Below are 23,417 nucleotides of genomic sequence, written 5' to 3' on the forward strand. Positions count from 1 at the left end.
CATTCTCTCCACTCTCTGGGTAAAGAAGTTCCTTCTGAATGTCCCGTTGGATTTCTTGCTGACTATCTTATATTGATGGCCCCTCGTTTTGCTCTACCCCACAAGTGGAAACATTCTCTCTGTATCCGCTCTATCAAAACCTTTCATAATTTTAAAGACCTCTATGAGGTCACTCTTCAACCTTCTCTTTTTAAGGGAAAAGAGACCCATTCTGTTCATCCTTTCCTAATAGGTATGACCTCACTGTTTGGGTAATCTTGTAAATCTTCTTTGCACCCTTTCTGGTGCCTCAACATCATTTTTACAACACGGCAGACAGCACTGTACATGTTTTATGTTTTATAAATGTTCTATTGTCTTAATCTGGACCTGATAGGAACTGGGTTAGGACAATGCAAATTCATTTTATTTGGGATTTGTATTCCATCAGTGTGGGTTTGATTTGAAATCAGTTTCCAGTATTGAACGCCACTTGTATCACTTACTACTTATATTGCCTCTTTGTATTTGGTAGACTGTCTCTGTGTCCTATTGGCTCCATGGTCACTGTTGTTCAACGTGGTTGTCTGTTGACCAGAGCTTGTATTGCCCGCACCCCACCGAGCCTATATATTGTGTGCCACAAGGGACCGTTAAGAACTTGAGCAATATGGTATTGCATGTGAGATGTGGTTTCTGTTTCCTGTTCTCAATGTGCTGCAGGGTAGGTCAGTGAAAAGGAAAACCAAAGATGTTTTTAATTGCTTATCTGTGCTAGATAAAATTTACAACAACAACCTGTATTTATATAGTGCCTTTAAAGGATAAAACGTCCTGAGGCGTTTCACAGGGGCATTATAAAACAAAATTTGACTCCGAGCCACGTTAGGAGATATTAGGACAGGTGACCAAAAGCTTGGCCAAAGAGTTAGCCTTATCGTCTTAAAGGAGGAGAGAGAGGTGGAGAGGTTTTGGAGGGAATTCCGGAGCTTCGGGCCTCGGCAGCTGAAGGCACGGCCACCAGTAGCAGAGAGATTAAAATCGGGGGTGCTCAAGAGGCCAGACTTAGAGGAGCACAGAGATCTCAGAGGGTTGTGGAGCTGGCAGAGATTGCAGAGATGGGGAGAGGGCGAGGCTATGGAGGGATTTGAAAACAAGGATGAGAATGTTATAATCAAGGCGTTTCTTAACTGGGAGCCAATGTAGGTCAGCGAGCAGCGGTCAGCAGCCCTCTCTCTAGGGGATAGAGGAATGGGACTTGGTATGAGTTAGGGCACAGGCAGCAGAGTTTTGGATAACCTCAAGTTTACAGAAGTTGGAATATGGGAGGCCGGTCAGGAGTGTACTGGAGTAGTTAAGTCTAGAGGCAGCAAAGGTGTGAGTGAGGGTTTCAGCAGCAGATGAGCTGAGGCAGGGGTGGAAGATTTACTTTATATAATAGGTTTGTTAAAAGCTGAAAATTGTTCTTTCATCCCAACGACAGACTGCTCAGTGCCAACAGCAGCTTTTATGGGAATGGACTGGTTAATATGCCTTCTTGGGGTGAGTTTAATAGGCAATTAATGTGCAAATCCAGCAAGTTCTTAAAAATAACAGGGAGGCTTAGGGCGAGGTGCAGTTTGTGCGAGACAAACAGTATTATAGTCATAGAGTCGTCACGGCACAGAAAGCGACCATTTAGCCCATCGGGTCCATGCCAGCTCTCTGTAGAGCAATCCAGTCAGTCCCATTCCCTGCTCTATCCCTGTAGCCCTGCAATTTTATTTCCCTCAAGTGCCCATCCAATTTCCTTTGAAATCACGAACTGGGACCTTGGGACGTTTGACCTCGTTATAGGCGCTATATAAATACAAGTTGTGGTTGTTGCTGCTGCTTGCTAACGGGTGAGTGTCATGCCCACTAAGACTCCTTGGTCTCATTTGGCTTCATCCATAATTACTACAGCACCATTCATGGGGAAAGCATGTCACTCCAATTTACCTTCCTTTGTGTAATATTTTACACTTGTCTGCATTGCATTTCATCTGCTATTGTTCCGCCCACATACTAGTAGTAGCGGTCCCAGCCAGTGTTTCCACTAACCTGCACGTGTGCGCAACCACACATCAGCGAGGAAGGCACCGCGTAGGCCCCGCTCTGTATGATACACCGCGGTTGCTAAATGTACCGCACATTGAAAAATCTGGTCAGGCACAACAACAAAATTTTACGGGGAACCTTGGTCCCAACACCGAACCCTGGTGGACCCAACTCAGTACTCCACTGGTCGGTAGGAACAGTGCAAATTGACCATCAAGTTCTGGAGATTCACAGCTCATGACATATCTATTAATCCATCTGAACTTGCTAGCCAGTTTGCACATTAATAACAGAGTACGTCGTGAACTTTCTGCTACTTCTCCTGCAAGAATCCACTCATTGTTAATATACCGAGATCAGACTGGGTTCATACTGGGGACGTGGCTCACTGATAACCTCCATGACAGTTCAACATTATATACAGTGCATCCTCTAGCAGGTGACATGACATGTTTGTCTCTGTGACTGTTGTGTGCGGTGGTAAATGGGGTGGATGCACTACAAATGTTGGCACAATCTTGGGAATCCCATCGCAGGAGCCACACACACTCTGAGGGAGTCTCTTTTCACCTTCTGAAAGACTTGCGCCCATGGGAGTGAATATCGGGAATTTGGACCTGTGCCGGCTCCTATTCCCCCCATCCCACCCCACGTGGCATTCAGCCCATTCCTTTCAGTGGATGGAATGTCATGGCAGGTTGACTCCCAAGTTCCTGATGTGAGCTGATTTGCACGTGTAGCTCTACGCCAGGGGCAGTGAAGATGAGAACCGAGCCCCAAAGTCAGCTGTCCGAAGGAAAATGGGTTCTGAAGGATATCCCAACAGAAATTGGGTCGAGTAAGTCAGTAGGTACAGAAATGTTTAGAAATCTGATGACCCTTGGGTCTTCTTGCAGCCTCCCAGGAACAATGGTTGAAATGATTGTAGAATCATATGGCACATAAGGCCATTTGGCCCATCATGCCTGTGCAGGCTCTTTGGAAAGAGCTATCCAATTAGACCCCCTCCTGCTCTTTCCCCATAGCCATGCAAATTGTTCCTTTTCAAATTATTGGTCCAAGTCCCTTTTGAGAGCGACAGTTGAACCTACTCCCAGGCAGTACATCCCAGGTCACAGCAACACAATAACATGTAATTAGATCTTTAGAATTTTTTAATGTTCTTTCATTGGGATGTGGGCGTCACTGGCTTGGCCAGCATTTGTTGCCTATCCCTAATTGCCCTTGAACTGAGTGGCTTGCTCGGCCTTTTCAGAGGGCATTAAGAGCCAACCACATTGCTGGAGGCACATGTAGGCCAGACCGTGTAAGGACGGCAGATTTCCTTTCCTAAAGGACATTAGCGAGCCAGGTGGGTTTTTACAACAACGGATGGCAGTTTCATGGCACCATTACTAAGATTAGCTTTCAATTCCAAATTTTTATTAATTAATTGAATTTAGATCACACCAGCTGCCGAGGTGGGATTTGAACCCGTGACCCCAGGGCATTAGTCTGGGCCTCTGGATTACCAGTCCAGCGACATTACCACTACGCCACCTTTTAATTAGAGGAAGGATACAGCAGCAAATAGATGAAAGGTCCAATGTGCTATTGGTATGAAAAGTGGGCTCATTATTTAGAACAGGGATGTTGAATTTCACTAGGGTGAGATGAAGGTGGGAGGAGGCTCATGTGGAGCATAAAACACCAGCATCGACCCAATGGCCAGTTTATGTGCTGCAGACGTGATGTAATTCTACGTAATGGGATTAATAATCTAAACTTTAGATGATAAGGTGGGTGGACTTCCTATGCCAGTCCTGATATAAACCAGCACACAGCAGTGTAGCTTACCAAAGATTGTATCAGTCATCTTTATCAAAGACTGCTGCATGTTAATGTTGCTGAGGTGGAGCCCATCACATCTTGCAGATATTATCACTAAGAGGCAGCTAAAGAGTCCTGATTGGTAAAGTGCTGAGGAAATGGTAAATGAACAAGTCTGAACTGCCAGTAGATATCAAAATGGGGAGGTACACCAGCATTGGTGACAATCGCACACTAAGCAATCAAAACGCTTGCAATTTCTTACGTCACTACAATCGAATCAAACTAGTGGTTGCAGAGCCTCCATCTCATCAGAGACGCCAGTAGTAGCTCAGGTTGTAACATTCTTGCCTCAGAAGATGGTTGCGTTCAAGTCCCACTCCAGGATATGAGCCCGTGATCCAGGCTGGCAATCCCAATGCAACACTGAGGAAGTGCTACACTGTCAGTGGTGCTGTCTTTTGAATGAGACATTAAACCGAGGCGCCATCTGCCCTCTCAGGTGGGTGTAAGAGATCCCATGGCACTATTGCCAAGAAGAGCAGGGGAGTTCCATCCGGTGTCCTGGCCAACATTTATCCCTCAATCAACATCACTAAAACAGATGATCTGCTCATTATCACATTGCTATTTGTGGAATCTTGCTGTGCGCAAATTGCATTATCTTACAATAGAGACTACACTTCAAAAAAAAAGTACTTAATTGGCTGTAAACAGCTTCGTGGGGCTCTGAGGTTGTAAAAGGCGTTATAGAAAGGCAAGTTCTGTCTTTCTGCTTTCTCATACATTCTGTACTCAAGACTTCAGTCTATGTGAGCGTAGCTGACGGAGGGGCAACTGGACCCTTTTGCCTCCTGTCCTGCAGCGCGTGAAGAAGCCCAGCTCTCTGATCCCGGCAAAGATTGTGGGACCAGGAAAACACGGGGTGGGGGAGGGGGGTCTGCTATTTCACCATTGGGAGAAGGGAATTATCCAATATTCTATTAATGGGTAGACCTTGTTATACTCCAGAAAACAAGTTGGTGAAGGATAGAAATGGAGCCAATCTTTACACATTTTATAAGCCTCTATTACAGAGTTACACATTACAGCGTGCACCTTCTAACCCAATGACCACAGTTTCTGCCTGTGTCTACTTACAGGGGTTTTCTGTTGTGTAAAAGTGGACAGCTTGTTCCTGTTCTTCAATGGGATCTGTATAAAGGTGAGGCTGCCTGTAGTACCTTTAACAAGCTCAGGACATCCCAAAGCACTTTACAGCCAATGAAGTACTTTTGAAGAGCAGTCCCTGTTGTAATGTAGGAAACTCAGCAGCCAATTTGCGCACAGCAAGCTCCCACAAACAGCAATGTGATAATGACCAAATAATCTGTTTTTTTAGTGATGTTGATTGCAGAATACCGGAGAACACCCCTGCTCTTCTTCAAAATAGTGCCGTGGGATCTTTTGCATCCATCTGAGAAAGTAGCCAGGGCTTAGGTTTCATGGCTTATCCGCAAGTCGGCACAGTACTGCACTGGAGAGTCAGCCTACATTTTTGTACTCAAGATGTGGGGTAGGATTTAAACCCACAACCTTCTGACTCAGAGGTGAGAGTGCTGCTAATTGTATATTAACGCGTTTAATTGTAAGCAGGTGGTGGGTATTAACTGGGGATTCACTTGTAACCCTATAAATAGACACAGGCACGACTGTGGTCGTTGGGTTAGAAAGTGCATGCTGTAATGTGTAACTCTGTAATAGAGGCTTATAAAATGTTGTAAAGATTGGCTCCATTTCTATCCTTCACCAACTTGTTCTCTAGAGTATAACAAGGTCTACCCATTAATAGAAGATTGGATAATTTCCTGTTCAATCATTGCTGGAGACTGCATTACTGTATGTGACTGGAATTGATTTTTCAAAAATAATTTGTATTATGTTGTTATTCCCCACTCACTGTATTCTGCAGGAGAAATAATCCTGCTTTTATCAGGAGACTTTGCTGTGGTTTTGATCATCAGTTCTGTTTGCTTACGTAGACAGTTTGCTGTAAAATTACCTTTCTTTGCTGAGTCCTGTCCTAAGTCCCACCCGCCTCCAACTAATTCACTGACACAATAGTGTCAATACCCATTTCATAACAGTGAGGTCCAGCACACCTATGGAGGGCCCCAGTTTAAAGATAAAAGTGAATGATCAGCAGACAGAGATTACTTCTTAAATATACGCACAGGAATGCAAACACCTTTAATCTTGGAAACACGCACTCCTCCTCTGTCTCACACTCTCTTTCTCAGACACACCTACTTCCATCATCTGTTATTGCTGCATGCATCACAACAGGACATGTCTGCAGAAGTAACGTTTCACAAAACCTAGGGCAGGGAGCTTGATGAGACACATGAAGGATGTTACAACAGTTAAGCTTACTTGAGATAAGATATTCAATAGAAAATGAGGCTTCCAGTTCCTCATCACTCCACAGGAAGAGGTTTCAGCCTGTTAAAGTTTTCGTGTTTATCAGTGGAACCAAAGCTCTCCTGATTCCAGGTTATCACAAGGGCTCACAAGCCATTACAAGAGCTCAGGGATTTAGTAGTAGTCATAGAGAGATACAGCACTGAAACAGGCCCTTCAGCCTGCCAAGTCTGTGCCAACCATCAACCACCAATTTATACTAATCCTACATTAATCCCATATTCCCTGCTACATCCCCACCTTCCCTCAATTCTCCTACCATCTACCTACACTAGGGGCAATTTACAATGGCCAATTTACCTATCAACCTACAAGTCTTTGGCTGTGGGAGGAAACCAGAGCACCCGGCGAAAACCCACACAGTCACAGAGAGAACTTGCAAACTCCGCACAGGCAGTACCCAGAACTGAACCCGGGTCGCTGGAGTTGTGGGACTGCAGTGCTAACCACTGCGCCATGTAATAATGGACATTGAATACAAAACCCCTTCAATAAACTCCTAGGCTTATAGGGTGCTCCACCTAAAATGTGCAGAGAAGGTTCTAAACTGAAACTCATCAAAAGTTGAGCTGACAAAGCAAGATCACAAAGATTGAACTGGTGCCTTTCACAATTGCAGGACATCCTAAAGCGCTTTACAGCCAATGAAGTACTTTTTAAAGTGTAGTCTCTGTTGTAATGTAGGAAATGTGGCAGGCAATTTGCATGCAGCAAGCTCTGATAAGCAGCAATAAGATAATGGCCAGATAATTTTTTTTTTAGTGATGTTAGTTGAGGGATAAATATTGGCCGGGACATCGAGAAGAACTCCCCTGCTCTTTTCTAAAATAGCCTCATAGAATCTTCTGCGTTTATCTGAGAGGGCTTCGGTTTAATGTCTCATCTGAAGATAGCACCTCCGACAGTGCAGCACTCCCTCAGTACTTGCATTGGAAGTGCCGGCCTGGATGCATACTATAGTCTGAGTGGGGTTGAACCACAACCTGCCACTGAACCATGACTGATACCAGAGAGTTATGGCCAGTAGCAATTCATAATTCATGTTCCTCTCAGCCTGTGTATTCTGTGAGTTTGTTTTATTCCCCTTATCCCATATTATTCCTCACCTCTGAGTCAGACGGCTGTTAATTCAAGTCCCACTCCAGAGACTTGAGCACAAAATTCCAGGCTGACACTCCCAGTGCAGTACTGAGGGAGTGCTACACTGTGGTAGGTGCTGTCTGTTGGTTGACATGTTAAACTGGGTCCCGTCTGCCCTCTCACATTGACATAAAAGATCCCATGGCACTATTTCAAATAAGAACTGGGGGGACATCCCCAGTATCCTGAAAAATATTTACCCCTCAATCAACATCACAAAAACAGATTACCCGGTTACTATCACCTTGCAGGTTGTGGGATCATGCTGTGCATGAATTGTCTGCTCTGTTTCCTACATTATGAGAGTGACTGCGCTTCAAAAGTACTTCATTGGTTGTAAGGTGCTTTAGGACATCCTGAGGTTGTGAAAGGCGCTATGTAAATGCAAATCTTTCTTTCATGCCACACCCGAGTCAAGTGGTAACTCAGACAATCGCAGAATTTGCTGAATGTCTGTGAGAAAGAGGAAATTCAAAAGCAAACAACATTCTCACACTTGAGTTGTGAGTCACACCTTGTCTTCGAACATTGAGGAAGCTCAAAAACTAGCCATTTCCCAAAAAAAACTTGAAAGGGCTCTTGTCGATTTTATCAAAAGGAAAAGCAAAATACTGCAGATGCTGGAAATCAGAAATAAAAACAGAAAATTATGGAAATACTCAGCAGGTCTGGCAGCTTCTGTGGAGAAAAAAACCAGAGTTAATGTTTCAGTTTGATGACCTTTTGTCGGAACTGAGAAAAGTTAGTGATTAAACAGTTTCTAAGCAAACACAGAGGCAGGGAGAGGGGGAGTGAAGAGCAACGAATAAAAGAGAAGGTCTATGATAGGGTGGAAGGCAGAGTGATTAACTGACAAAAGGGGATGATGGTGCAAAGCAAAAGGGATTCTATTGGCACAAGAAAAGAAACAAAAGATGGGTCTAAAGGAGGTGTAAATGACAACAGCGGAATCATCATACCTTTTGCATTTAATCATTCCTGCCCTTCACGCTTTCACAGACCGTCCCTTTTGGTTATTCCTCCTCTTCCCCCCACCTGTCTCTTCATTTGTTTGTAAAATGTTTAATCTCTACCACCTTCCAGTTCTGATGAAAGGTCACAGAGCTGAAACGTTAACTCTGTGTCTCTCTTCACAGACGCTGCCTGACCTGCTGAGTATTTCCAGCATTTTCTGTTTTTATTTCACATTTCCACCATCTGCAGTATTTTGCTTTGGTTCCAAAAAGGAGTTGATATACATAGTTAAGGATCTGGTCAGTGGAGTGTATATGAAAGAGCAATATGTCAATAATTTTTAGATTATTAGAAAAATAGAGAAAGGACAAAAGATTGGGCTTGGAGAGATGAGTGGAGTCTTTCAGTTAAGGTCACATCAAACTTCTTTCTGCTTTTGAAAGCAACAGAAGACAAATGCACAGGAAATTCCATTTCTTGGTGTTGGGACCAATTTCTCATCCTGTTGAGCAGTTTTGTTTGTTCTTGGGTGAACGTTATATATAACAACAACTTGCATTTATATAGCACCTTTAATATAGTAAAATTTCCCAAGGTAATTCATGGGAGTGCTATCAAACACAAAATTTGACACCAAGTCAAGTGAGGTGATATTAGGACAGGTAACCAAAGGCTTGGTCAAAGGGGTAGGTTTTAAAGAATATCTTAAAAGGAGATTAGAGAGACAGAGAGGAGGAGAGGTTTAGGGAGGGAATTCTAGAGCTTGGGGCCACTGCAGCTGAAGGCACGGCCGCCAATAGTAGCTGGAACTTGGAGATGTGCAGAATTGAAGGGGCACAAAGATCTTGGAGGGTTGCAGGACTGGAGGATAGGAAGAGAGAAAGGCCGTGAAGGGATTTGCACACAAGGAAGAGAATTTTAAAATTGAGATGTTGCTGGACCAGGAGGTAATGTAACTCAGCGAGTACAGGGCTGATAGGTGAACAGGACTTGGTGCAATATAATGTGTTTTGCATTGTGATTCTAGTCCTGGGAACAATTGATCAACAAACACTGGATACAGGCTCTTCACAAATCCACTTGCAAGCCAAATAGTGGTACTGATGCTCTACCTTCCATTAAAAAAACTCTCTCAGAGACTTGTTAATATTGCTGCCATGAAAGAGGACGGGGTACCTGGTAATAGGTGAAGCACATCTATACAAGCTAAATAGAAGCTGAAAAATTACAGCCCCTCTATCAATGTATCTAACTGACCTTTGACTGTTTCCAAGCTCTTTGCTTTGGAAGAACTTTCAACATCAATCCTAAATCCTCCTTCAAATCTGTTCCATTTGCCCCACTATCTCCCTTTACCTTAATAATTAGTTACGAGAAAGTAAAAAGAAAGTTTTGGATTTCTATTGCACCTTTCACAGCCTCAGAATATCCACAGCCAATGGAGTACTTTTGAAGTGTAGTCATTGTTGTAATGCAGGAAATGTGACAGCCAATTTACACACAGCAACGTGATAATGACCAGATCTTTTCCTTTAAGTGATGTTCGTTTGTTTGCTGGTGTCATCTTCTTCCCAGACGGTTGAGTTTCATGGATCTCCTATGCTACTCTCACACATTCCGCAAATGTCAAATGCATCCACTGCATTATATCCGTCATCCATTCTCTCCTCTGCTTCCCTGGCCTACGTTTTCCGTCAACCATTCCTTCCAGAATTGTGATGTTAGTTGAGGGATAAATATTGGACAGGGCCTCGATTTTCACAGAAATTATAGAAAATTTATGGCACAGAAAGAGGCCATTTGGTCCATTGTCTCCACGCCACTCGTCGAAGAGCTACCCAGCCTAATCCCACCTTCCAGCACTAGGTCCGTAACCCTGCAGGTCTTCAATCAGACATCCAAGTACTTTTTAAATGTGGTGAGAGTTTCTGCCTCTATCAGCCTTTCAAGCAGTGAGATCCAGATGCCCACTACCCTCTGTCAGCACTCCCTCACTACTGCCCTGGAAGTGTTGGCCTAGATTTTGTCCTCATGTCTGTGGAGTTGAACCCAACCCCTTTCTGACTGAGAGGCGAGAAGGTTACTCACTGAGTCATGGTTGAAACAAGTAGAGAAAGGGCCAGCGAAAGACTGGAGTTGGAAAGACAACCTTGTCTATCTTCTCGTAGTCTGTATTTATTGATTGTATTTGCTTCTTTAACTCCTTGTTTGACTTCTTTCAAGGCTAAATGGACCCATTGTTTTTTTAAGTCCCTTTCCTCACAGTTCAGTTCCTTATCATTTGGGATCAACCCTGTGGGCCTTAAATAGTTCCCTCGCACATTACCCACCTCCGTCTCTTTCTCTCCTCTTCATCCCTACTCCAAAGGTTCTCTAATATTTATGATATTTAACATTGCTACTAATTCAAAAACTACTCACAACCCCTGTTGTCAAACAATTTCTCTCCTGCAATACACTTAGCCACAAAAATCACCAGATTTATTGGATTTCATTTCACTACTTGCCATAGTAGGAACTGAACTCTGACCTCTGCATTGTAGTCCAGTACTCACTGTGGATTTGCAATGTTAACTACTAAAGAGTCTAATTAAATTAGTAACTGGTTTATTTAACAAAATAAATGTTAGGGAAGCAGTTCATGACTATAATCCAATCTGACATTTCTGATTATGCTGATGTGTTGCTGGTGTGAAACCGAACCTCAAAGAACAGGAAAGTCCTAGTTTCAATCCCTGTTAGAATCAGAGAATCTTCGCATGATACCGCACAGAAGGAGGCCATTCAGCCCATCGTGCCTGTGCCAGCTCTTTTGTAGCTCAATTGGTTCCACTCCCCTGCTCTTTCCCCGATGCACTGTAATTTTTTTTCTTTCCAAGTTTTTTTCCAATTCCCTTTTGAAAGTTTCTATTAAATCTGCTTCCACCGCCCTTCAGGCAGCACATTCCAGATCACAGCAACACGCTGATTAAAAAAATGTTTTCTCACGTTGCCTCTGGTTCTTTTGCCAATCACTTCAAGTCTGTGTCCTCTGGTTACCAATTCTACTGCCATTGGAGACAGGAATCCTTATTTACTCAATCAAAACCTCTCATGATTTTGACCACCTCTATCAAATCTCCCCTTAACCTTCTCTGCTCTAAGGAGAACAGTCCCAGTGTCTCCAGTCTCTCTACATAACTGAATTCCCTCATCCCCGGTACCATGCTAGTTAATCTCTTCTGCATTCTCTCCAAGTCCTTGACATCCTTCCTAAAATGTGGTGCCCAGAATTCAACACAGTACTCCAGTTGAGGGCTAACTGGTGCTTTCTAAGGGTCAATTTTGCTGAACTAGCTGATCTCAGTTGGGACAATCGTTGAGGTGCTATGATTAACCTCAGTGGCCCTTAGTTGGTGAGGCAATAACCAGCGAGTTGTACTTCTCTTCAGTGACATTGCTGAGTATGGTGTGCGTGCGTGGATCATTGCAATAAAAGCTTACAACATGCCAGGTTCAATCTACATTATCCTGTAAGGCAGCTACCATTGGATTAAAGAATAAATTTCATTTCCTGATGTAAATTCACTTATATGTAATTGCACCAACTAATACTGCTTCTTCAGCTCCTTTGTAAGAGTTAGCTGTGGCTCAGTGGGCAGTGCTCTTGCATCTGAGCCTGAAGGTTGTGGGCTCAAATCTTACTCCAGAGACTGGTGTACAAAATCCAGGCTAATGTTTTACTGAGGGAGTGCCGTGCTGCCAGAGGCGCCTTCTTTCAGATGAGACATTGAAGCAAGGCTCTGTCTGCTCTTTCAGGTGGACAGAAAGATGAATAAGGAAAAGCTGGAGAAAAGAGGAAATTGGTGCCTAACATCAGAGAGAAAGATACAATAGCTCAGTCACATCATTAGAGCAGAAGGTAAACAATTATTGGAAGGAATGATGAATAGGAAACAGAGAAGAAAATGGATGACATAACGGACTGGATGTAGTTGACCAATGCAAGAAGTGTAAAAATAGACAGAGGGGAGATCCCTGGCAGTCAACCTTCTGGGAAGCAGATGACACAAGCAAATGAAAAGATTCCATGACACTTCCCAAAGAAGATCAGGGATGTTCTCTCTGATGCCCTAGTCAGTGCTTAACCCTCAACCAACATCACTGAAACAGTAAATGTAGTCATTTATCACATTGTTTGTGGGAGCTTGCTGTGCACACATTGGCTTTTCTTTCTTTCATGGGATGTGGGCATCACTGGCAAGGCCAGCATTTGTTGCCCATCCCTAATTGCCTTTGACAACTGAGTGGCTTGTGAGGCCACTTCAGAGGGCAGTTAAGACTCAACCACATACATTGCTGTGGGTCTGGAGTCATATGTAGGCCAGACCAGGTTCTTTTGAGCCTCCTTATCTCAAGAGACAATGGGTAAGCGCCTGGAGGTGGTCAGTGGTTTGTGAAGCAGCGCCTGGAGTGGCTATAAAGGCCAATTCTAGAGTGACAGGCTCTTCCACAGACCAGGTAAAGACAGCAGATTGCCTTACCTAGAAGACACTAGTGAACCAAATGGGTTTTTGTGACAATTGATAGTTTCATGGCACTATTGCTGAAACTAGTTTTCAATTCCAGATTTTTTGAATTAATTGAACTTATTAATTAATTGAATTTAAATTCCAGCAGCTGCCATGGTGGAATTTGAACCCATGTTCCCAGAGTATTACCCTCTGGATTGCTAGTTCAATGGCCTTACAACTATTCCACTGTCTCCCTGCTGTATTCTCTGTATTACAACAGTGACTACACTTCAAAAGGTATTTAATTGGTTGTAAAGTCCTTGAGACATTCTGAGGCCACGAAAGGTGCTATATAAATGCAAGTCTCTTTTTTCCTTTCAAACTACCACGTCAAGCAAATTCTGTTGGAAATCGATCGGTTTCTTAGAAAATTCAGCTGTAAAAGATTTCAACTTATTAAAAGTGTCCCTATTAACAGGCACCATTTTTGCCTTATCAAGAGAAATAGAGCTTCCTAACTATATAGGATCTCTGTGGACCTCAAAAGTTAGTTTTGAATAATAGGGACAGTTTATTCTGGTGGATTGTGATGCCTTTATTGGACCTATTTCAACAAATACAGTTTAGTGAGGGAAACTGTAAAATTACTGATTTGAGTGAAAAAAAATTTATTTATTGTTTCTCTTTTAAATTAAGCTTCACCGTCTAAAACCACCAAACACAAAGGGAAGGAAAGATTCTTTAAAAGGCTACCGTGTTTGCTGAACTCTGAGTGCTGAGATTTGGGACAGCAGTAATGAGTCGTCACTCACCTTGCTGTACCCCGCAAACTAACCATCGCTTCAAGCCCATCTTGATTTGTAGCTGTTGCGTTTTTGCCCCGAGTTCAGTGTTACACTCCGAACGCCTACAGTCTTCGGACTGTCGCTGTCTCGGCCACAACCACTGCTGCCTCAAAGAAGCTTTCCCAATACGGTTCCTGCTTTTGCAGAACCTGTGTGCCTCTCTTGAAGACTCGTCTCTCTCTAAAGCCGGTCTCAAGCTCTTTGAACTCTACTCTGCAATGTGCTGCCTCTCACATCAGAGTTTGATTGTAACTGACAACCAGTCTCACCGGTCATATGACCACATCGGTCTGATTCAGAGGAAATATTCAGCCTCAAATCTTATCATTTGTCTACCTTCATGACTTCCTGTTTGCAGAAACATGTCTTGTAGAGAGAAAAATTTCCCTTGATTCGCAACGAGATTGCTTTTGCTTCTTAGATTCGTGATAAGCTTTGCAATCATTTCCCAGTAGTTTGACAACCAAATCCAACAGGAACTATAGAATGATGCAGCACAGAAGGAGGCCGTTCAGCCCATCGTGCCTGTGCTGGCTCTTTGAAAGAGCTACCCAATTAGTCCCACAGCTCCTGCTCTTTCCCAATGTCCCAGCAAATCCTTCAGTTTCAAGTGTTTATCCAATTCCCTTTTTAAAGTTACTATTCAATCTGCTTCCATCACCATTTCAGGCAGGACCTTTCAGATCACAACAGCTCACTGTGTAAAAAAAATTCTCATCTCCCCCTCTGGTACTTCTGTGAATTATTTTAAATTTTGTCCTCCGGTTATTGACCCTTCTGTCAGAGGAAACAGTTTCTCCTTATTTACTTTATCGAAACCCTTCATAATTTTGAGCACAATTAAATGTCCCTTAACTTCCTCTGCTCTAAGGAGAATAACACCAGTTCCTCTAGTCTCCCCACAGAGCTGTAGCCGAGCTGGTTTCACCTCTCCCCTCCCCAGGCATACTGAAGCCAACTGTAGAGCCCCAACTGTTGCCCTGGAGTCAACTAATTAAGTGTACAACAAGGTTTGAACTTATGTAATTTCTGAATCGTAAAACCACAGCACACAGTATATCTACCAACTGAGACATGGGGAAAAGCTACACAAATTTAGACAACACTGAAACTCATCATTATGTCATCTGGATGTCATGTCATTGTAGCAAACACATTAATTAATATATATATTTTTAAATCCTTTGGGGGTTATGCAAGTTACAAAACAATAGAAAGAGCTGTTGACAGGAATGCTGGTTGAAGTCCATTCAAACCTGTCAAGGACTTGAATACATTGTTAAATGAGTTAAACTGTCTCCCTGCCTCTTGTAGACTTTACCTTCTAAAGAGTGCTAGTCATTTCCTGCCCACCGAGGCTGCTTTCTGCAATTTTGCTCATCGGCTGTTCGGAAGTAGAGCAACTGTCATGACCACATCAGCCCGAAACCAAACAGAAGCCAACCCAATTCATGGTATGCCAGCGAAAATCCCCCGCGTTACCATTCCCAGATTCTGCATCTCACTAGGGGCATGAACAGTTCATTTCTAATCAGTTAAAACAGTTAAGGGCTACTTTCAACAAGCTAAGGATGTTCAGCTAACATTAAAAAGTTTTACAAAGTATCTATAACACAGAAAAAGGCCATTCGGCCCAACAGATGCCAGTGTTTGTGCTTCCTCTCCATCTTACCCTAACAGTATATCCTTCTGTTCCTTTCTCCCTCATGTGTTTTTCTAGCTTCCCCTTAAATGCACCTATGTGATTCACGCAACCACTCCTTGTGGTAGCAAGTTCCACATTCTCACCACTCTCTGGGTAAAGAAGTTTTTCCTGAATTTCCTATTGGATTTATCAGTGACTAGCTTAAATTTATGGTCCCTAGTTCTGTTGTTGCCTGCAAGTGAAAACGTCTTCTCTATGTCTATCACAGTGGCTCTCAAATTAGAGTCCGGACACCCCTGGGGGTCCGAAGAGACTTTCCCAGGGCTCCACCAAATAATCTGTCTAGGGGGGCGAGAGAGAAAGAGAGAGAGAGAGAGCAAAACACAAGGAGGAAAGGGCAGGAAGAAACCCACCCACTTAGTATAAATTAATGGAACTTAGTGTTAGTCTCACAAGAGTAGCTGACAAGTTGTCCACTCCTAAAGCTCCAGAATACTTGTCCATCTCCTTCACGGTGATGGAAGCCTCAGGAGCCATGGTTTTCAACAGTGAGTCCTGCATCCAGATTCAGCAGGAGGGGAGGGGAGGGGGGGTATGCGAATTCAGCTACTGCTGTGATACGCGGGTGCATTTAACTTGGACTTATGCAATGAACAAGTGGCATCATGCCTGCTGAATATTTCCAGAACTTTCTGTTTATAATTAATCTCTTGTTGGTTTGATTCTTATAATCATGAAAAAGCTGTCAGTTTGATTTACATGAATCTTCCACCATATTACAATAACAAATATTCCTGGAATGATTGAACACGGAGAAACCGGACTGGCTTGCCTGGTCTGTTTCATTACTGACTACATCAGTGAAATTGTCCTCAAATTGCTACTCAAAGCAATTTATTAAAAGCATTATTAAAATACTCTTTACATGCAGTACTATTTCCATTGCGTATATTATATAGTATTATAATTTACATTGGGGATCTGTGATTACTAAACATTTGAAAAGGAGTCCATCAACCGAAAACGGTTTTACAAGCACTGGTCCAACCTGTCAAACCCTTTCATAATCCCAAAGGCCCCTATCAGCTCACCCCTCAGCCTTCTCTTATCTTTTCCCGCTAGAGTTTGTAAGAATTTAGTCTTGGCATTTCAACCAGAGGAATTGTCTGATGAGAGTCTATGGACTGTATTAAAGCAACAAAATGCGCCACTTGCTGGGCAACTGGTTAACTGCAATCCCAATGGTTCCCGGCAGCACAGTCAGTTATTATTGTGTTCACTCTTTGCCTTTCTGAATGCATGCTGGGGTCTAAATCCATGACCATTGGGTTGGCTCCCACTGTCCCCATGCTCATCTGTCTAAGGTCAAATCATAGAATCTTATAGCTAGAAGGCCATTCGGCCCATCGTGTCTGTGCTGGCTCTTTGAAAGAGCTATCCAATTAGTCCCACTCCCCCCTGCTCTTGCCCCATAGCTCTGTAAATGTTTCTTTTCAACTATTTATCCAACTCCCTTTTGAAAGTTACTACTGAATCTGCTTCAGGCAGCGCATTCCAGATTCATAACAACTTGCTGCGTAAAACAAAAAATCCTCCTCATCTTCTTGCTTGTTCTTTCAGCCTTAAATCTATGTCCTCTGGTGACTGACCCAGTGCCACTGGAAACAGCTTCTCACTCTTTACTCTATCAAAACCATTCATCATTTTGAGCACCTCTATCAAATCTCCTTTTAACCTTCTCTGCTCTAAGTACAACAACCCCAGCTGTCTCTAGTCTCTCCTCATAGCTGAAGTCCCTCATCTCTGGTACCATGCTCGAAAATCTTCTTTGTACCCTCTCCAAGGCCTTGATATCCTTCCTAAATATAGTAGTGTGGGCAGGGCTGTTTGATCTGAAATGTTCTGGCCATCTCGACACAGGTCAAGGTTCAAACCCGGTACTTTCTTCTTCTGTCTGACTCAGTTCACCCACTGGTAGTCTTGAAATAGGTACTGAAACTTCAGTTTAGTATTATTTCCACAGAACTTATAATTTAAATTCATGCTTATGGTATCGATAGTGTTATATATTTGGTTCTTTATGCTGCCACCGTACAGGGTCCAGTCGGAGAGGTTCTTAGACTGTACTGTTTAAACATTAATCTTTATTGTATAGTAGCTGTAAATACACCACACACTAGCCTGTGTGTCTCCTTCAAAAGCCACGCTGTAACTGTTCTCGAGTCTCTCCCACCTGATCTCTTACCTCATCCTGGTGGGTGATAATCTTTACATTCTCTCAAGATTAACCCTTTGATGCCCTTATACTACAGATAGCATGGGGCAAGGGTTTGCTGCCAAAGTAACAGTGAGGCTAACGGCGCTCTCTGTCATTTATGCATAAATGGTACAGCAACCTCAAGCAAGCGTCAGATGCGCAGTTAAACAGTGATGTCCATAGTTATGATGTCCCACTGATCACTTCCAAAAATGGCCTGGGCCTCCCCACTTTTTAAGAATTTGTTCTACTTGCCCATTAAGTCACCACGGAAACTTAAGTCTTCTCATTACAAGCCTTTTAATAATTTAATACTTGTTAATTACTGCCAAACAACCTCTCTGGTTCTGAAAACCAGCTATTACAAGTATAGAGTCTCATTCCTTCAGGTTTTGAATTTTTGGGGGAGATTTTAAAAATATAAAATTTTAAAGTTAACTTTTCCTTCCTGTCTTTTTTCTCTCTCTTAATCCAATCTTTCCTTCCCTCTTTTTATTTCTCTTTCTGGACCTGAGTTAACATTGAATTCACCCCCCTTTCATTCACCCTCCTTTCCAATCCTCGCACTCTTTATTCCTCAATCCTTCAATCTTATTGGTTAGGGAAATATTATGTTGGTTGCCCTCTTTACTCAAGTCCCAGATGTCCTGCTGCTCTCACTGTAATGTTATCAGCTCACACTTTCAGCAACTTTGGGGCACAAAGATTTTGAGCTAAAGGGTGCAAGTGAAAATCTAACTAAGGGCTAATGCTGTTAGATGCCATGTTACAGCAAAATCTTGCTCAGTATCAGAAAGTTTTCTATCCCAAAGCTGTTTTGAGACATCAAAAGTCCCAAAGCAGAGCAGGGCATAGAGTACATGAATAGAAAATACAGCAGAGCTAATAGAAGTAAGAATGTGTACAACAGTCTTTGTCTTAAATGGGTTAACGCTTCTGTTAAAATAGCAAAGAATTGCTACACAAACATGTTAATTAGTTGGTGAATAATGCAGACATTCTAGCCCAGGAAATGATGGTCAGAAACTGTGCTTTGTCCCTCAGTCATTGCTTTATCCAGATCGGACTTTATTTTTCATGAAACTGAGAAAAACCAGTAAACTCGAATCAATGGTGTTCACGGATCGTACTGACCACACACCCAGCAAGAAGGAATCATTCCATCTCTGGCTCAAGGCATTCAAACTAGAAGTAACCTCAGCCACACCATTAAACTCATCAGTGCACACAGACACACACAAATGCACGCAGACACATACACACACACGTTCATATAAACACACAAACGCGCACACAAACAGACACACACACACACACACACACACACACGTTCATATAAACACACAAACGCGCACACAAACAGACACACACACACACACACACACACATGGACACACACACATACACACACACACACACACACACACATGGACACACACACACACAAATGCACGCAGACACATACACACACACATTCATATAAACACACACACACAGACACACACACACAAATGCACACAGGCATATACACACACATTCACACACTGACACAGACACGCACACTCACACAGACACACACACAGCCGCATGCTGTAAGGCATTTGGTTATCACTTGTATTTTTCTTATGCTGTGAGGCATTTGTTACTATCTCTTGCATTTCTGTTCATAAGTAAAAAGTAACCAGTTGTGGTGTGGACCAGCGTGTGGAGCTCACTGGGTGGTAAGAGTATGGAGACGAAGGACATTGGGATGAAGGGAGAAGAATTCTGACCGAAGACATCATCACTGGGGTTCATGTTGGACGTTTTAATAATAAAAGACAATGTAACTGAATAAGGACCTCCACATATACACACAGACAGACAAGTCAGAACATGCCATCAATGTGGTTGTCTGGGCTGTTAAAACATCAAACAGCCTGTCTACAACCACACTCACGGCATTTTGAAATATGTGTGAATGGTTTCCTTCTTGCCTGATCAAGATGCAGATATCACATCCAAGGATGGTATGCACCTAAGAACCCCCACTACTGAGAGCAGGATATGACCACATGCAGGTGGTCTTACCTAGCCATGGTGGAATTGATAAAGCACTGGAACCCAATTGGATGCCCCAATTTGAGAATTACCTGACATGTCGAGGGGCCGGGGTCAGAAAGGGGTATAAAGCCACACCTCACAAGGACATTATCGCTGCACAGGAAGTCGTGTAGAAGAATTCATTCAGCGGACCTGACCAGCCAGGAACGAGCCCCTCTACGCGGGTCTACTAAACAACTGGTGTTTAGATTAGATTAGATTAGAGATACAGCACTGAAACAGGCCCTTCGGCCCACCGAGTCTGTGCTGACCATCAACCACCCATTTATACTAATCCTACACTAATCCCATATTCCTACCAAACATCCCCACCTGTCCCTATATTTCCCTACCACCTACCTATACTAGTGACAATTTATAATGGCCAATTTACCTATCAACCTGCAAGTCTTTTGGCTTGTGGGAGGAAACCGGAGCACCCGGAGAAAACCCACGCAGACACAGGGAGAACTTGCAAACTCCACACAGGCAGTACCCGGAATCGAACCCGGGTCCCTGGAGCTGTGAGGCTGCAGTGCTAACCACTGCGCCACTGTGCCGGTGTTGTAAGCATATTGCTTGGTGAGTTAATAATGAGTTAGGTTCCACATAAAGTGGAAATTGTATCCAAAGTCTGTTTTGTGCGATTGATACTCAGTACGGGGTCAGGACCTTAGAGGGAAAGGAAACCCTCTTTTTTAAGGGTTTTAAAGTATATACACACACATACAGAGCCACAGATACAAATGCATAGGAACATAAGAACAGGAATAGGCCATCTTGCCCCTTGAGCCTATTCCGCCATTCAGTGAGATCATGGTTGATCAGCAACTAAACCTCATATATACTCTCCTTCATATCCCTATTGATAACTAAAATCTATCACTCTCAGATTTTGAAATGAACGATTGATCTAGCATCAATTGCTGTTTGTAGAAGAGCATTCCAAACCTCTACCACCCTTTGTGTTTCCTAATTTTTGTAACTGTGGCACTATTTTTAAAGAGACAGACCAACCTAACTCATGTTTTCCCAGCACCTCACCCTCCTGGGTCTGCCTCTTACCATCAACGGGCTACTCAAACCCCTCACAATGTCACCTAACCACTGCTTCTCAACTCATCTCATCCTTTCCCCATCTCTCTTCCCAGTCTTCATGGCACCTGGCACTGTGGGTCTTGGGCCATCATCTCAGGCTTTCAATAATAAAAATAAATCTAAACAGTTGGGGCACGCAGAAATGAAGAGAAGAATCTTACCCCAGTTCTGTGATAGACTGAGGCTGTTATCAGACATGTAGCTACTGGTCCTCAGCCTCATTCTGTAGCTGCCCTATAATTACAAACAGATTGCAATAGTTATAACAGATAACTACCATTACTACTATTAACTACTAGTAACTTTATCAACTACTACCACTATTACTTCTACCACTATAACAACTAGCATTTATATAGTGCCTTTGAACATGGAAGAATATTCCAAGTTGCGTCACAGAGGCATGAGGTGCAGTAAGGATCAGTGCTGGGGCGTCAGCTATTTACACTCTATATTAATGAATTGGATGAAGAGACAGAGAGTAATATATGTAAGTTTGCTGATGATACAAAGCTCGGTGGAAAGGTAAGCTGTGGGGAGAATGTAGAGAGGCTGCAAAGAGATATAGACAGGCTAAGTGAGTGGGCAGCAAGATGGCAAATGGAGTATAATGTAGGGAAATGTGAAGTTGTTCACTTTGGTTGTAAAGATAGAAAAGCAGAATTTTTTCAAAAGGTGTGAAACTGGTAAGTGTTGATGTTCAGAGAGACTTGGGGGAACTCGTACAAGGAACGCACAAAGTTAACATGCAGGTGCAGCAGCCTATTAGGAAAGCAAATGGCATGTTGGCCTTTATTGCAAGGCGATTGGAGTACAGGAATAAAGAAGTCTTACTAAAATTGTACAGGGCTTTGCTGAGACTGCACCTGGAATACTGTGTGCAGTTTTGGTCTCCACATTTAAGAAAGGATATACTTGCACTGGTGGCAGTGCAGCGAAGATTTACTAAATTGGTCCCTAGGATGAGGGGGTCGTCCTATGATGAGAAGCTGAGAAAATTGGGCCTATATTCTCTGGAGTTTAGAAGAATGAGAGGCGATCTAATTGAGACATACAAGACTCTGTAAGGGCTTGATAGGGTAGAAGCTGAAAGATGCTTCTTAAAACTGAACACGGGGACACAGTTTCAGGATAAGGGGCCAATCATTTAGGACTGAGATGAGGAGAAACTACTTCACTCAAAGGGTTGTGAATCTTTGGAATTCTCTACCCCAGAGGGTTGTGGATGCTCCATCGTTGAATACATTTAAGGCTGGGATAGATGGATTTTTGGTATCGCAGGGAATCAAGGGATATGGGAAGTGGGCGGGAAAATGGAATTGAAGCCCAAGAGCACCCTTGATCATATTGAATGGCAGAGCAGGCTCGATGGGCCATATGGTCTACTCCTGCTCCTATTTCTTGTGTTCTTGTATGGGGGGAAAGGAATGGCTGTTGATCCAAAGTGGGAGCGATTAGGAGTGTAGTCAGCAGGATGGGTTGTAAGAAGGGTCTTAAAGGAGGAATGGGGGTGTGGAGAGGTCTAAGCAAGGGAATTCCAGATTGTGGGGCCCAGGAATGGCCAGCAATGGTGCGACAAAGACGTGGAGGGACACACAAGAGGCTGGAGACAGAGTTTGGAGGAGAGGAGGGATTGTAGAGCAGGTCTGTTGAGATAGAAAGGGGCGAAGCCATTGAGGAAAGTGGAATAAAATACAAGGACTAGAGTTTTAAATTTGAGGCAGTGCTTGTTGTGTCCATTGAACAGGCACCAACATCTGGAAAGGAAACAAGTCAACACAACTCATAGCTTTCCGTTGCAGAGTGAACAGCATCAATTCACAGCTCACATTGTCAGCTTATGGAGACTGCTTTGTGTAATGTAAGTAACAGACAGCAGAGGGAAGTTCTGAGTCACTGCACGGGTAGAGAAAGTGGGGCAGATTTTCAACTTGCTTCCTGCGTTTAAAACTGGCGTTTCAGATTTAGCCTCTTGTTACAGAAACAGCCCGATTTTCAACCCCATTAAAACTTCCCTCTTTGACCAAGACGTCTCCTCTGTGACTTTAAAGGTGCTATATAAATGCAAATAGCTGTAGCAGTCCCTGGTCACCAATATCCCGTACACATGTACATAACTGAAGGTGTATCTTTGTCCATCCTCTCATACCTCATCATCCCTCGACATCAGCATCAGTTGGCCATTGACTAACGTACAATTATTGACATCCCAGACAGGCACTCCTGCTGAAGGCACCAGAGAAATGGGAGTCGTCTGAGTCGCACAGACCTCTGTTGCATCGATTTCATCTGTAGAGAAAAAGCATCACATCCATCAGGATCTACACCGCAAAAGGAAAGACTTCCAGTTACACATTGGGAATTACCTAGGGCCGAAGGCGGGAACATCATCCTGCTTATCTTGGATACTTACACTGGCTATGCATGCCGACACATGGTAAAGAAAGAAAGGATGGGAATATATGTAACGCTTCTGTTGACCTCAGGAGGTTCCGAAGGACCCAGGCAGCTGAAGGCACAACCGCCCATGGTGGATGGATGAAAATCGGGGATGTGCAAGAGGCCAGAATTGGAAG

The 23,417-nt window shown here is 43.3% G+C and overlaps 1 protein-coding gene across 2 annotated transcripts in view; it reads right to left on the reverse strand.

The window, feature by feature from the left end:
• The window catches only part of LOC137355740 (ras GTPase-activating protein nGAP-like), a 67,037-nt gene that overhangs the window by 32,805 nt on the left and 10,815 nt on the right, over window positions 1-23,417 (reverse strand). The window contains exons 2-3 of one of the 2 annotated variants that reach the window (XM_068021216.1): window positions 22,991-23,130; window positions 21,003-21,075 (exon numbers count right to left, since the gene is read on the reverse strand). In XM_068021216.1, coding sequence (XP_067877317.1) covers window positions 21,003-21,075; window positions 22,991-23,130 — 213 coding nt within the window. Of the gene's footprint in view, window positions 1-13,726; window positions 14,424-21,002; window positions 21,076-22,990; window positions 23,131-23,417 lie in introns of those variants that run through there. The other variant, XM_068021218.1, reaches the window with a different exon arrangement.

Source organism: Heterodontus francisci, chromosome 43 (assembly GCF_036365525.1).
Source record: "Heterodontus francisci isolate sHetFra1 chromosome 43, sHetFra1.hap1, whole genome shotgun sequence".
Lineage (NCBI taxonomy): Eukaryota > Metazoa > Chordata > Chondrichthyes > Heterodontiformes > Heterodontidae > Heterodontus > Heterodontus francisci.